Raw genomic sequence first — 15,734 nt, 5'->3', positions numbered from 1 at the left:
TCTGTGAGTTTGAGGTCATCAAGTTCCAGGACAGCCAAGGCTATACACACAGAGAAACCCTGTCCCCCCTGCCCAAAAAAGTCCCAAAAAACCACAACTAAACATCATCCAACAACAGATGGATTTGCTAATTATCTTAAATTCAATTTGCATATCTAGAATAGCTAAAATTTAAATCTAAAGACATTTTTTATATTTATTTATTTATTATGTATACAATATTCTGTCTGTGTGTATGCCTGCAGGCCAGAAGAGGGCACCAGACCTCATTACAGATGGTTGTGAGCCACCATGTGGTTGCTGGGAATTGAACTCAGGACCTTTGGAAGAGCAGGCAATGCTCTTAACCGCTGAGCCACCAAGACAAAATTTTTTTGTGTATGTGTGTGACAAGATGTGTGTCATAGGGATGTGCTTTGTGGAGGTCAGAGGTCAACTCATGTTGACCATGAGACCAGCTCCTGGGCTCGCCTCAACCCATGGTCCCACCTAAGCCTCACGAGTGCTGGGCCTGTGTATCTAGTTTATTAATGGATTCTTTTGTACTCAACTCTTTTTTTAATTTGTTTATTATGTATACAATATTCTGTCTGTGTGCATATCTGCAGGCCAGAAGAGGGCACCAGACCTCTTTACAGATGGTTGTATGCCACCATGTGGTTGCCGGGAATTGAACTCAGAACCTTTAGAAGAGCGGGCAATGCTCTTAACCACTGAGCCATCTCTCCAGCCCCTGTACTCAACTCTTAAAAGTATAATCCTCTTAAGATATTTTATTATTTTATTCAATTTTCTCTTGTGTGTGGGGGGATCAGTTATTTAGCCATTTCCACAAGTCAAGGATTAGAAAAATACTAATTTTATAAAATATCAAGACTTCCAAGATACTCCAAAACTATTCAGTAATGAAAATTAACTTTTGGCTGGGTGTTAGGGCACCCAGGAAGCAGGAGGAGGTGGCTGGACCTTGAGTTTGAAGCCAGCCTAGTCTACATAGTCAGTGACCCTGCCTCAAGAGGAAAAAGTAACCTCTGACCTTAAAGGGGTTCAAATAAACACCATAGCTGACCTATTAGAGCAGAACTTGAGAGGCCAAGTGCTCACATAGCAGATCTCCAGACAGACCAGCTGGAGCTTCACAGGCAGTGGCCCTCCAAGGGCAGCCGTAGCCCAGGCCAGGGGGTGGAGCTTCCTGGAGCATGAATTAGCATGCCTGTCACATCATCTCCCTGCTCCAAGACTCTCCGCTCATCTTCAGTCTAAACAGTACAGGCCTAATTCTTGCCCAGTGTCTGATCAGTACCTGCCAAAGCGGTTGACAAAGAGTCCAACAGAAAAAGAGCCAATCATGCCGCCAACGGAGAAGATGGCCACACACAGGGACCAGAGGGTGGTCAGCAGCACCTCACTTGGTGGGTCTTCTGACCTTTCTTCCAAAGTGTAGTTGAGAAAGTCCTTTATGATCTGCAGGATAAAATGCACAGTGGGAGGACAGACCGTTACATCTGGAGGAGAATAGGAGACAAATCCCGGGCGGGAGACTTCCTCCCTCAGAGGAGCAGAGGATGGAAGGCACGTGCTTTGCAACAGGCAATTCTGGAGCAGTGCCCTAAACACCCAGTAGGTGGCAGCACATATGTCCAACAGTGCACCCACCCAGTCACAGCTTCCCACGGTTTTAGCAATCCCCAAGGAATAATATAGGAAACGGGTGGATCACGACTCGGTGAGAGGGCAAGCGGCCAGAGCACGAGAAGCAAGCAGCATGGCTCAGGCTTCTTCCACAGTGTTTGCCCTCCCCCATCTCAGCCAGGCATCTTAAATTCACAATCCTAAAGAACACTTGACACTCACCGTCTCCGGAGCATTGATGACTCCAGTGTTGTAGCCAAACTGGAAAGAGCCAATTGTGGCGACAGTAACGGCGAACACCAGAGCTGGGGTCACCTGTTAGGAAGACAAAGGTGAGAATCCTTACAAATGTGGATGAATGATATTCTTCCCCTTTCCCAGCATGTCTGGCTAATGGCTGTCTTGAGGCAATCCTCCTGCCTCAGGTTTCAGAATGCTAGGATTTCAGGCGCATTTGGGGAGACCGTTAGAGGAATTTGAGTCTTTTGGGCTATCCTCATAGCAAGTACCAGGCCAGCCAGGGCAACCCAGCGAGACCCTGTCTCAAAAAGAGAGGAGGAGGAGGGTATGGGGGGGGAGGGAGAGAGAGAAGAAACCATTGCAATAGCCGGACCTTGGTAGTGCACACCTGTAATTCCAAGGCCACAGGATCATGATTTCAAAGGCAGCCTGGACTACATACATAGTGAAACATTGGTTGTCTCAAAAGAAAAAGATTCAACAAACAAGCAAACATGCACCAGAGAGGCAAGCATGGGTGGGACTGCACTCAGGAATTGTGAGGGCAGGAAATGCCAGTGGCTCAAATCCATAATACCAGCAATTGGGGAGGCCACCAAGGCAGGAGGATAGCCACGAGTTCATGGTCAGCCTAGGCTACAGTGAGACAGTGAGACCTTGACTTAAGATAATAACCCCCCCAAAAAAAGATAATAAACCCCAAACTCCCCAGTACAGAAGGTAGAGCAGAAGGCAGCTTTAAGATCCCCAAGAACTGACCGTTCTGCAGAGGCCAGTGCAGCAGGTAGCAACAGCTTGGCCCCTGGGATGCTTAAATCAACAACAAAACACCCCCGGAACAAACTAAGAGCGCTCTCCTCTCCACACCCCGATACTCCACTTTGGCTCAGCTCATATCCCCACACCCCCTTGCGATAGTTGAGACATGTTTCCAAGCTAATATCAAATTCAACTCCTCAGTCCTCCCGCTTCAGTCTCTCAAGTGTGGGATTGTAGTTGTGATTTTAAATTCTACATATCTGAAAACCATGCTTTTCCTTCTGTACCTGGCCTATTTCACATCCATCCATCTCGGCTCCATACAGACATGACTTCATTTTTCTTTCTTTTTTCCCTTTTGTGGCAGGTTTATTCTCTGTGTCGCCCTGGTTATCCTGGAACTCACGCTGTAGACTAAACCAGGCTGGCCGCGAACTCGAGATTCACTGGTTTCTGCATCCTGAGTGCATCACTACCCCCCAGCTGGCTTCATTTTTCTTAACCCCTGACTGATACTCCACAGTGTGTCACCATTATTATTTTTTTTTTTTAGTCATTCCTCCTTTGATGGGCACCTAGGGCCGGGCTGCTCTTACTTATCTCGAGCCTGTGTAACCTACCAGCAACATCCTGGGGCCCTCTTGAGAGTCTTCCTGTTCGCTAAATATGGTACTATTTTTCCCCACCCAGCTGGGCTGGCTCATTTTGAACACATTAGGAGCCATTTTTAGCAGAGTGGAATCAGGCACCTTGCTGGGCATCACTCGAGTGGGCTGCGGCAACTCTTTGCCCACCACAGCCACTTCAACTGTCCTTTAAGTTTCTCTTATCTATCTAAGGTCATACCTTAGAGCGGCAGGCTGGGAGCTTATACCAGCGAGTTGACCTTCCGGCAGCGGCCCAGCCTCCGTGGTAAGTGCTGTCCCTCCCAGGTTTTCCGTAAAGTCCTGTAGTAAAAGCCTCTTTTCCCGTTTCCTCTTCTATTCTGCTTTTTCCCCCCACGGCCACCTAATTTACTTTATTTCCAAATAAATTATCTTCGTGAAAAGGTCTTTCCCTGACAAATACTACTTCCTTCACCCACAGTAGTAACAGATACACCCTACACAGACAACCACAGTAAGGGCAACTGGACTTCTCTCTACACAGTACTCGGAGATGGCTGGATGCTGAGCAAGGCTAAGCCGACCCCAGGTTCTCCCAAGGTCTAAAGCTTTCCCAAGCCTTCCGGGGAGCTCCGAGACCCACTCATCATCGCCACGGCCAAGCCCCTACCCCCTTCGCTATCATCACAGCTACATTTAACACAGCCGGGAAGCAAACGGCTTCTTTGGTGATTTTCACACGATAGGAAGGTACCCGGAAGGATCCTCATCAGGTATGAGATGCACAGAACGGTAACGAGAACACTAGCAGAGATATACGAAAAGGCCTCCCTCCAGATGGCTCGGTGACTTAGGAGAAACCGGAGCATGGCAATCGGCACCAAGACCTGCCTTTGCGAGGACCCCAAACAAACGAGCAAAAATAACCATTTCTTACCTTCGCTGTCCCCATGGTCCTAATCTACTTCTCAAGCCTTAAGGACGATCTATAGGTAGGTTCCAGAGGGACCGTTCCCAGCCAGTGTCCTCGGCAGCAAGTTCTCTCTCGATGCTCGGCGGCACTCAGAGGGCTTCAGGACCATCACAGCGAGATGGCCCAACCTACCTATTTATAATCTCTGCAAGGGGTGGAGCCTTTTCATGCTGGCGCCCCCCGCCCCCACCCCCACCCCCACCCCCAGCCTTTAACCTCTGACCCGAGAAATTGGTGACCTCTATTATCTGATTTTCACAGCTCCTCCCCCAACCCCCTCGCCTTCGCAAGCAATCAATTTCCCCCACCCTCCTCTGGCTTTTTACCACGTCCTCCTTGTGGTTCTTTTTTTTTTTTTTTTTTTTAAAGCCCATCCAAATTCCTTCCCCATTTCAAGGGCCGACAACCTTTTTGTTTCACAGAACAAAATACCAAAAAGTTTGGAGGGCGGGCAAATTTGAAGGCGCTGGGAATGGAATCAGTCTGGAGAGAGGAAAGCTCTCAGCTGAAAGTCATCCAAGGAGGGAAGCAGAGAATCCGAGACCCTCTGCGACTGGCAGGGGCGGTTTCATTCTAGGCTGGGAAAGGAGAGCCTGCCCCCGAGAAAACTGGGAAGAATCTGTCCAGTTGTGAAGTCAGTATGGATGTCTTGGAGACTGACCAAAAGTTTTGGCTGCAGGAAAGAGATCAACTGAGGTACACAGCCCCATTTCCTTAGCACAGTATACACTACCCCACCCCTCGGGAATTCTGCCACCGGCACCTGTTCTAGAAACACAGCAAATACCAAATTCAACTGAACAGATATTTGCTGAGTACATTCTGGGCCTTTAGTGACCGAGAATGTGTGGGGAGGGGAGAAGTGGGGAAGGAAGGGATGGAGGTGTAGCTCAGTGGTAGAGCACTTGCCTAGGCCCTAGTTCACCCCCCTCCACAGTCAGTCAATAGACAAAGGACAACATTCTCACATAAGAAATGTTTGCTAAAATCCTGTTAGCTGGGGCTTGTGCATTTCTTGAAAGACAAGCATGAGAAAAAAAAATATCTGATTACCGCGCTGTGCAAGAAAACTAAAAAATTGGCTAGCAGCCCAGGGAGGACAATGACGACCAGCAGGAGGCAGGAGGGATTGCAGGTGAGTTTAGTGGGTAAAGCAGCTGAGCTTGTGACCGACACGTGGTGTGACTGGGGCTCTGGGCTCTGACTTGCTGAAGAAGCAACCCCCTTCCCTGCAGGAGACGGTGGGGGAGGGTGGCTGTATGCACCGAGGAAAGAAAAGCATCTTTACAAAGTAGCTTTGCCTTGTGGCCCAAAATCCAGACTGAACGGCTGAACTCAAGCAAACCTGGTCATCTTCTCCTTAAAGGAGGGTCCTTCCCAAATCCGATCAGTATCTGAGAAAACGGAGGTTGGGTGGAACGTGCCGTCCAAGAAAACCTGCCCCGAGCTTGCATCCCCTCCTCCCTCCATTTTCCTTTCTAAGAAGCACGGAGTCGGAAGCCCCATTAATTACCACAGCTACTGAATTTAGCCACCACAGGAAAAACAATGCCCAGAGGCCAGTGCCAGCCAGTAGAAAGAGAATCCAAGCCACTTGTGCAACACTACATTTTCTTTAGACCTAGGGAGCGTTTTCAAGATGGTGCAGCAGGTAAAGACTCTTGCAACCAAGTCTGCAGACCTGAGTTCGATCCCCAGGACCCACATGGTGCCAGGAGAGAGCCCATTCCACAAAGCTGTCCTCTTTTTTTCTTTGTGGTTTTTTGAGACAGGGTTTCTCTGTGTAGCCCCGGCTCTCCTGGAACTCACTTCATAGACCAGGCTGGCCTCGAATTCACAGAGAATTGCCGCCACCACTGCCAGGCTTGTTATTTAAATTTTTTTCTCTCTCTCTCTCTTTCTTTCCTTCTTTCTTTCTTCCTTCCTTCCTTCCTTCCTTCCTTCCTTCCTTCCTTTCTTCTTTTTTTTTTGTTTTGTTTTTAGTTTTTCAAGACAAGGTTTCTCTGTAGCTTGTAGACCAAGCTGGTCTTGAACTCACAGAGTGCTGGGATTAAAGGTGTGTGCCACCACTGCCCAGTTTAAATTTTTAATATCATTAAAATTAACCATTCAGGGCAGCACAGTGGCACGCCTACAGTCTCACCTCTCGGAAGAGAATCCTAAGTCTCAGGCCAGTCTAAGCTCCTTGCCTGTCTCATAGAAATGAACAAACTAACAATTCAGTTCTCCAAGGCCAGTGGTTCTTTATCATCATAGAACACATGAGGTTCATAGCCGGCCTTGCAGCTTGTAATAAGACCATGATGTCTTTCTGTTTATCTGTCTCCTTCTCCTTCTCATTTCTACTTATTATACATCATGATATCTCCTCTTCACTCTTTCCAAGGGCACAAAACTCTGGGTCTCCCACAGGCTGGACTCTCCTCTGGAGCTGGACCCCAGCCCACCACACTGTGGCTCTGGAGTCTAAATTCTGAGGGTTTTTTTGTTGTTGTTGTTTTGTTTTGTTTTTTTTTTTTGTTCTCTCTTCCTGAAAGCACAGGAATGCCCCCACAGGGTGGACTGCAGCCAGGCTGCTCCCTGCAAGGCAGAACATCCTCCCCCAGACTCTGGTCCTTCTTGGCCTACACTGACTGGAGGAAATAAATGAATTGTGAAAACCCAGGATTGTGCCTGTTCTCAACTGACGTAACGTTATGCAAAGAGTCTGCTGAGGGCCAATTCTTAGATGTTTGAAGCCGGTAACAGAATATTGTTTTCTTGGTTAAGAAATAAGTAGTGTTGGCTGGGAGTGGTGAGGCAGAGGTAGGAGGATCTCTGAGTTCGTGGCTAGCCTAGTCTACATAAAGTTCCAATTTATGTAAAGAGACCCTGTCTCAAAAAAAAAAAAAAGCTTCGGTTTGTTTCAGTTTGTGGCTGAGGATCCAGACTGATGGATTATACTGAAGCAAACCTGGCCTTTCTCCAGGACAGCCAAGGCTACAGAGAGAAACACTTGTCTTGAAATAAATAAAAACAAACAAGAAAGAAAGAAGCAGTGTAGTAGTGTGAAAGGGAGAGACAGACCTAGACCTGTTTTCTTTGGCAAAATTCAGTACAAGACTACTTGCATTTTATTTTTGTCTCTCTCCCCTCTCTCCCTTTCTCTTTTTTAATTGGCCTGGTTCTGACTCACAACCATCTGTAATTCTAGTCCCAGGGGATCTGATGCCTTCTGGACTTCCAGAAACTGCACACACGTGGTACACAGACATACATGTAGGCAAAACACCCACAATGCATTAAAAAAAAAATAAAGATTAAACCTTTCTCTTTCTTAAAGGGATTGCAGAGAGTGGAAGCAGGCTAGTGATTTGGGAGAGACGGGTGTCCCCAAGCTGGAGATGATCTCTGAGAAAGGCTCTCTGTTGGTGGTGACAGCAATGAGTGCATTTGAAAGATTATAGCTGGAATTCAGCTGAAACCTAAGAATCTAAAATGTGCTGAACAAATTGAGACAAGTGCTGTCTAAACCAGCAGCTGCAAAGATGCTCAAGTCTCAAAAGTTTGTGCTACCCTGGCCTGAACCAGAGTCCAAGTCAGAAAATCCTCATTTTGAGCAACAGATAAGAGCTGGAACCGCCGGGCGGTGGTGGCGCACGCCTTTAATCCCAGCACTCGGGAGGCAGAGGCAGGAGGATCTCTGTGAGTTCGAGACCAGCCTGGTCTACAAGAGCTTGTTCCAGGACAGGCTCCAAAACCACAGAGAAACCCTGTCTCGAAAAACCAAAAAAAAAAAAAAAAAAAAGAGTAAAAATAAATAAATAAATATAAAAATATTTAAAATATTTTAAAAAAAAGCCGGAACCATGACCAGGCTTGTGGGGTTCTCGGTGCACTGTGGGAAAGGATGCTGCCTGTTGCCTGGGGCTTTTGGTGCACTATGGGAGTGGATGCTAAAAGACTGAAAAGTCCAAGGCCCAGGAAGGGTGACCAACCCTGAGGGAGGGAGTAGGCAACAGAGGGCCTCCAGGCTGAGATGCACTTTCAACACCTAGCTGTCCCAAGTCCTTGGATGGCTAGTGAGATCTCTGCGAGCTCTTCTGTCTTTCCTAGATCTGAAAGAGGAGGAAGTGCGAAGGGTTCCTTTTAAAATGTACCCAGTTGGGAGCAAAGAGCAAAGTTGCTGTGCTTAGTGGAAAGGGGACAATGGGAACAATAGCCAGGGATATCAGTTCCAAATGCAAACACCTGCAGAATGTAAACCTTAGTTTGGCCTCCTGCTGGTTTGTGTTGAGGTTCGCTAGTGTGAAAACTAAGCAGAAAGACAAAGGGTCCTACAAAAGAGCACTCAGGCTTCAACCATAGCCCAGTGCAGGCCTGGGGAAACACGAGCCAGGATTGCTCCAAAGACTGCGCAGATTCCACTGTTTGCATGGTACCATTCCTCACAGAGGGCAACGTTCATAGCTTTGATTTGTCTGATTTTAATCTTTCTCTACCAGGTGAGGTGTTCCCATAACTCACTTTGAGTCTGAAAACACTGTTTAAAATGAAAAGCAGCAGCAGCAGCAGCCCTGGGGTGAAGAAAGGAAAAAAATCTGAGAAATGCTGCTCTCCCTGTTTACACTGTGTACAAATCCTTCCTTACTGCCCTGGAGCTGAAGACAGAGTCCAGCCCTCAGGTTCTCACCACCGCTGCAGATCTGCCCGTCCCGAAATCGAAATCGGCAGGAACGAATTCCAATGCATGCGGTGCTAACCCTCAGTTAAAATTCAAATCACACCAATCTACTCAGACATCTTCAGCAATTACTCACTAAAGCCTGGGTTCAAAACATCCCAGTAGCTTTATACGCAAAACTAATAATATACACAAGTTAATTTGATTGATTCCATCTGATTTGTCCGAAATACTCTCGATTTTACTTTGCCCTCTTTTTCTCTTTGCAATGCTGGAGATTAAACCTGGAGCTCCATGTATCCTAGGCAAAGCAGGCCCAGTCTCAGCCTTCAAAATTCTCATATTAACCTATTGTTCTAATTTTGTATCAGGCCCCCAGGATCCGGCGTGCATTTTACACTCACAATGCGCCTCAGCTGGAACAGTCCATTTTCAGACAGCAACATGAAATGTTTTTTTCTTTTTTCCCTTAATGCTGGGTATGAACGTAGGGCCTCACACATCCATGCGAGTCAAGTACTCTACCACTGAGTTATATTCCCAACCTAAAAAGCCCTTTTCAAATGATAACTGTAGGGGCTGGAGAGAAGGCTCAGCAACTAAGAACGCTGGCTGCTCTTCCACAGGACCCAGGTTCTATTCCCAGCACCCACACGCAGCTCACAACTGTCTGTAACTCCAGTTATAGGGAGTCCAACACCCGCACACAAACATACATGTAGGCAAAAATACCAATGCACATAAAATATAAATAAATAAATGGAAAGAAAATGGTAACTGTAGGAATTGCCAGGTAATGGCACTTGTCTTGAAACCAGTGACCCGAGTTTGATCACCTGAACAACAACTTTTGAAAGTTGTCCACACACACACACACACAAATACACCACACACTTTGGCATAAATGTGCCACCCATAGGCAAATCAACAAATGTGAATGTAATGTGCGTTTCTGTAAGTTCGAGGCCAGCCTGGTCTACAGAGCCAGTTCCAGGACAGCCAGGACTACACAGAGAAACCTTGTGTCAAAAAACAAAAATCAAACTATCTAAATAAATAAATAAATGAGTAAATGAACTTAAGAAGCCAACCAGTTGCTCTTGCCTTAGTTCAAGAATTCAGTGATCCGGGCGGTGGTTGCACACGCCTTTAATCCCAGCACTCGGGAGGCAGAGGCAGGCAGATCTCTGTGAGTTCAAGGCCAGCTTGGTCTACAGAGCTAGTTCCAGGACAGGCTCCAAAGCCACAGAGAAACCCTGTCTCGAAAAACCAAAAAAAGAAAAAAAAAAAAGAATTCAGTGATCATGTCAGATATTGGGCCAGCACTTTATTGGTGTGTATGTGCATCTGTGTGTCTGTGTGTGTGTGCATGTGTGTGTGTGTGTATGTGCATGTGTGTCTGTGTGTGTGTTTATGTGCATGCGTGTGTGTATGTGTGTGTGTCTGTGTGTATGTATGTGCATGTGTGTGTGTGTGTATATGCATGCGTGTGTGTGTGTGTCTGTGTCTCAGCACACACATCATTTGGGGGTCAGAGGACAACTTTTGGGAGCCTGTTCTCTCCTTCCACCACAGAACCGCAGGAAATTGAACTCGGCTATTGGGCTTGGCAGTAAGCGCCTTTATTCTCTGAGCCATCTCACAAGCCCTTACCCTCTTTTCTTTTTCTTTTTTTTTTTTTTTTTTTTTTTGGTTTTTCGAGACAGGGTTTCTCTGTGGCTTTGGAGCCTGTCCTGGAACTAGCTCTGTAGACCAGGCTGGTCTCGAACTCACAGAGATCCGCCTGCCTCTGCCTCCCGAGTGCTGGGATTAAAGGCGTGCGCCACCTCTGCCTGGCCCTTACCCTCTTTTCTAAGTCGGGCATATGCTTTCAGTCCTAGCGCTTGGGAGAATGAGGCGAGGCGGGAGGATCAAGAATTCCAGGTTAGGTTGGGTTAAAGCTCAAGTATCTTATTATAACAACAGAGACTGGACTGATACTGTTAAACAGTGTTTTCATCATCTCTGTGCCCCATTTTAAAATCTAAATCGCAGTCCAGGCCTGTGGATGACGCAATGGACAAAGTATTTAAAACAGACTCCTGATGATGACCTGAGTTCCATCCCCAGAATCCTGAAAACACAACATCCGCAGGCTCCACTCTAAGAGTCCTGTTGCTCTTGCGGAGACTGCAGCTCCATCTCCAGCACACAAATCAGGTGGCTCACAACTGCCTGACTCAAGACTGAGAAACTCTGCTATGCTGGACATAGGCAGTGTTGCTTGCTTTCTGTGACGAATATTCCTGTGTTAGTGACTGTGTTAGTTGAGCGTTTGGATAGCTATAAAAGTATAGACCTGACATATGTATATACGTACAGGCCTTTTGCAATAAAAATGCACATGATTTTTTTTTTTTTTTTTTTTTTTTTTAGTTTTTTCGAGACAGGGTTTCTCTGTAGCTTTGGAGCCTGTCCTGGCACTAGCTCTTGTAGACCAGGCTGGCCTCGAACTCACAGAGATCCACCTGCCTCTGCCTCCCGAGTGCTGGGATTAAAGGCGTGCGCCACCACCGCCCGGCAAAAATGCACATGATTTGAAAACAGTTTTAAAGCTTGTAAGTATCTGGCACATGGAAAGCTTTGCCGGCCGTTGACTTAATAGCAGAGCACACAGACAGCAGCAATCTCTCTAACACCCCGCCCCCACAGTGCAGGTTGGCCTCACGTTCATTCTGTAACTGGACTCATTTTGAACTCTTTATCCCCCTGCCTCCACCTCCTAGTTCAGGGCATGGTGAGCACCACATCCACTGTTGCTTTCTTCTTTTCTGTAGGAAGTTGTGGGACTTTACATCTGCCAGCTAGAGATTCTTTCTTTCCTTTTTTTCATTTTTGTTTTTGTTTTTCAAGACAGGGTCTCACTATATAACCCTGGCTGTCCTGAAATTCACTATGTAGACCCGGGGACTTGAACTCCCAGAGATCCACCTGCCTCTGCCTCCTGAGTGCTGGGATTAAAAGTGTGAACCGCTATGACCAGCTTGGTCATTTCATTTTATAATAGTAATACCTGTCACTCATAGGCATTAAAACACTGTGGGGGAGGCTGGAGAGAAGGTCACTGATTAGGAGCACTCACCTGCTGCTCTTTTAGAGGACCAAAGTTCGGTTTCTAGCACCCAGAGGAACCGAAGCTCTGACTTTCTTTGCGCTATTCTCTATGTCAAATGTTCTGATAATGTAGTGTTTATCAAAACCAATGGCAATTATTCACCTCCCCCAGCTGTGAGCAAGTTCCCTTTGGGGAGAGATTTACTCTGTATCCACAAAGATTAATAACATTCTTTGGAACATCAAATTTCTTTCTTTTTATTTATTTATTTTTATGAGTATTAGTGTTTTGCCTGCATGTATGTCTGTGTGAGGGTGTCGGGTCCCCTGGAACTGGAATGAGCTGCCATGTGGGTCCTGGGGACAGAATCTGGGTCCTTTGGAAGACCAACAGGTACTCTTAACTGCTGAGCCACTCTCCAGCCCCAGAAGACTGAATTTCTAAATAAGCTATAACCTAACTATATAATATGATCATAGAAAGGATACACTAATATTCAGTCAATGATTTACTGAAGTCTCAAAAGTGCCCCTTCCCAGGCTTAAGGGTTGTAGCCAAGCTGCAACTTCTGCTTAAGAAGGATCCCTTTGATAAGTCAAACATTTTAGGGATACAGGATATGAGAAATACATGAGAATAAATACATGAAAGCCAGAAGGGAGGGTTGGATGCCCTGGAAATTGAGCTACACATAGCTGTGAGTGCTGGGAATAGAACCCTGGACCTCTCGAAGAGCAGCCAGTGCTCTTAACCACTGAGTCATCTCTCCAGCCCCTTACGAGCACTCCACGCCTGAAGCTTTATTGATTTTTCCTCATGTGATTCAATCCTGGAAATTAAACCTATGGTCTCGCTGGCAAGTGCTCTGCTTCTAAGCCGTGATTTTCCAAATGCTGGGATTCCGGGCAGGAACTCTTCCAGGCTTTAAACTCAACTCTTTATAATTTAGCTTGCTGTAGGTTGTTGTTGTCTGTTCTTTGGGGTTTTGTTGTTGTTTGTTTGTTTTTTGAGACAGGGTTTCTTTATATAGCCCCAGCTGTCCTGGAACTCACTATGTAGATCAGGCTTTCCTCAAACTCAAAGAGCCTCTAACTCCCCCAAGTGTTGGGATTAAAGGTGTCTGCCACCATCACCAGGTTGCTTTATGTTTGTGTTCTGTTTTGTTATTTTAATAGTAATAATGAGAATACTAAGTACTGGTAAGATGGTCAAGGTGCTTGCCACCAAGCCTGATGACCTGAGTTCATTCCCAGGACCAATCTGGTTGTGGCGGTTTGAATGTAATTGGTCCCTATTAACTTATAAGTGGCACTATTAGGAGGTGTGGCTTTGTTAGAAGAACTGTGGAAGTGGAGGCTGCTCATTCATTTCCCAGGTGCTCAGACCTGAATTACCACACAGAAACTATATTAATTACAGCCGGGCAGTGGTGGGGCACGCCTTTAATCCCAGCACTCGGGAGGCAGAGGCAGGAAGATCTCTGTGAGTTCAAGACCAGCCTGGTCTACAGGAGCTAGTTCCAGGACAGGCTCCAAAGCTACAGAGAAACTCTGTCTTGAAAAACCCAAAAAAGAAAAAAGAAAAGAAAAGAAAAAGAAACTATATTAATTACAATACTGCTTGGCCTATCAGCTTAGGCTTCTTATTAACTAACTCTTACATCTTAAATTAACCCATTTCTATTGATCAATGTATCACCACGAGACTGAGCCTATTGGTAAGGTTCTGGCATCTGTCTCTTTCAGCAGCTACATGGTATCTCTTTGACTCCTCCTACTCTCTCTCTCTCTCTCTCTCTCTCTCTCTCTCTCTCTCTCTCTCTCTCTCTCTCTTCTGTTTGAATTTCCCTTGTAGCTTTACTCTGCTAAGCCACTGGCCAAAACAGCTTGATTCATCAACCAATAAAAGCAGCACATATATAGAAGGGCCTCCCACATCAGAACTGTATCATTGTTGGGGTGGGCTTTGATCAAGATACAGAACAGTGTCTGAGACTATTTCTTGTTGCCTAATTAATCTAATTAAGATGTAGCCAATACCATTTTTCCTTGCATGCTGCCATTCTCTCCACCATGATCCTAATGGACTGAACTTTTGAAACTGTAAGTGAATCATCCCAATTAAATGTTTTCCTTATAAGAGTTGTCAAGGTCATGGTGTCTGCACAGCAATAGAAACCCCAAGACAGTGGTATAGGGGAACTGATTTCCACTCTAACCCTAAGACAGTGGTATAGGGGTATAGGGGACTGAAATACCACCCCCATAAGCAGTTTCCTTTCCTTTTCTCTCTCTCTCTCTCTCTCTCTCTCTCTCTCTCTCTCTCTCTCTCTCTCCCTCCCCCCCCCCTTTTTATTTGGTTTGGTTTTTTTGGTTTTTAGTTTTTTGAGATAGGGTTTCTCTGCATAACAATAACAGCTTTAGCTGTCATGGAACTCACTATGTGGACCAGTCTGGCCTTGAACTCAAGAGATTCCCCTGTTTCTGCTTCTCAAGTAGTGAAATTAGATTACAGGTGTGTGGGTATACACTTATTACACCAAGTATGTGGAGGTCAGAGGACAACTTGTGAGAACTGGTTTTCTCTTTCCACCATGTGGGTCCTGGAGATTGAACTCAGGCCTTTTGGCATGGCAGCAGATGCCTTTACCCGCTGAGCCACCCCACTGGCCCTCGATTCAGTATTTAAATTCATGGTTACAATGTTCATCTCACAGAGTTACAGGAAAATGATGTCAGTGCTAGTGAAAAAAACAATCCAGTAGGTATTTGATCAAACATTACTCTGGCTGCTTTTGTGAGAGTGTTTTGAATGAGACTTGATTTAAATCGGTGAGTTATGAATAGAGCAGATTGTTTTATACAGTAAAACTCAACCAGGCTTGAAGAGCACAAGAGACTAGTCTTTGTTGAGCAAGAAGAATTGTGCCAGCAGGTAGCCAACCACAACATGGTCTTGGGTATGGTCTCTAGACTGCCTGCCAACCATTCACACAGCAGACTTGCCAGCCCCTAGAACGGTGTGAGCTGACTCCTTGATCAAATTATAGAATTTGTTAGTCTGTTTGGAGAACGATGAAATAATTCCAAGCCTGCACGAGTCTGTGAGTTCAAGGACAGCCAGAGCTACACAGTGAGAGCCTATTTCGAAAAGAAACAAACAACAACAAAACTCTGCAAATGGGCAATGGGAGAGGCTAGAAATTTTGTGGCGATACCGGAAAAGCGTAACTCACCTGGAAGAGACTGTTAGGAGGGATACAGACGTTTAAGGTGATTCTGGGGCTAGCCAGATAGTTCAGTGAGTAAAGGCCCTTGTGGTTGATCCTAATGACTGAGTTTGATTGCTGGGACATATGTAGTGAAAGACAATGGACTTCCACAGCCTGGGGTTTAAGCCTCCATACATACAGAGATAATAATAATAATTTATAAAAAAGGTGATTCTGCCAAATTCCCAGGTAGAAACACTTTACTATCAATGGACGAGTATTTGGACAGATCTTTGTTTTTAAAAAGGCTAAGGGGCTGGAGAGATGACTCCACTGTTAAGAGCATTGGCTGATTTTCCAGAGGACCCAGGTTCCAATTCACAGCACCCACATGGCGGCTCACAACTGTGTGTAACTCCAGTTTTAGGGGGCCTGACACCCTCGCATAGAAATACATGCAGGCAAATAACCAAAGCACATAAAAATAAAATCTTTTTAGAAATCTTTAAAAAAGGTTAAAAAAAACAAAGCAGAACAAAACACCTTTCTCAATATTG

The 15,734-nt window shown here is 45.8% G+C and overlaps 1 protein-coding gene across 2 annotated transcripts in view; it reads right to left on the bottom strand.

Annotated features, from left to right (window-relative positions):
* Positions 1-15,734, bottom strand: part of LOC142856062 (solute carrier family 2, facilitated glucose transporter member 3) — a 72,714-nt gene that overhangs the window by 9,237 nt on the left and 47,743 nt on the right. Inside the window, exons 1-3 of one of the 2 annotated variants that reach the window (XM_075982857.1) lie at positions 4,174-4,727; positions 1,855-1,947; positions 1,304-1,464 (exon numbers count right to left, since the gene is read on the bottom strand). In XM_075982857.1, the coding sequence (XP_075838972.1) occupies positions 1,304-1,464; positions 1,855-1,947; positions 4,174-4,188 (269 nt within the window). In that variant the 5' untranslated portion in view covers positions 4,189-4,727. Of the gene's footprint in view, positions 1-1,303; positions 1,465-1,854; positions 1,948-4,173; positions 4,728-15,734 lie in introns of those variants that run through there. The other variant, XM_075982856.1, reaches the window with a different exon arrangement.

This window comes from Microtus pennsylvanicus, chromosome 8 (genome assembly GCF_037038515.1).
Source record: "Microtus pennsylvanicus isolate mMicPen1 chromosome 8, mMicPen1.hap1, whole genome shotgun sequence".
NCBI classification, from domain to species: domain Eukaryota; kingdom Metazoa; phylum Chordata; class Mammalia; order Rodentia; family Cricetidae; genus Microtus; species Microtus pennsylvanicus.
The sequence above is the reverse complement of the archived record's forward strand: the minus strand, read 5'-3'. Positions and strand labels throughout refer to the sequence as shown.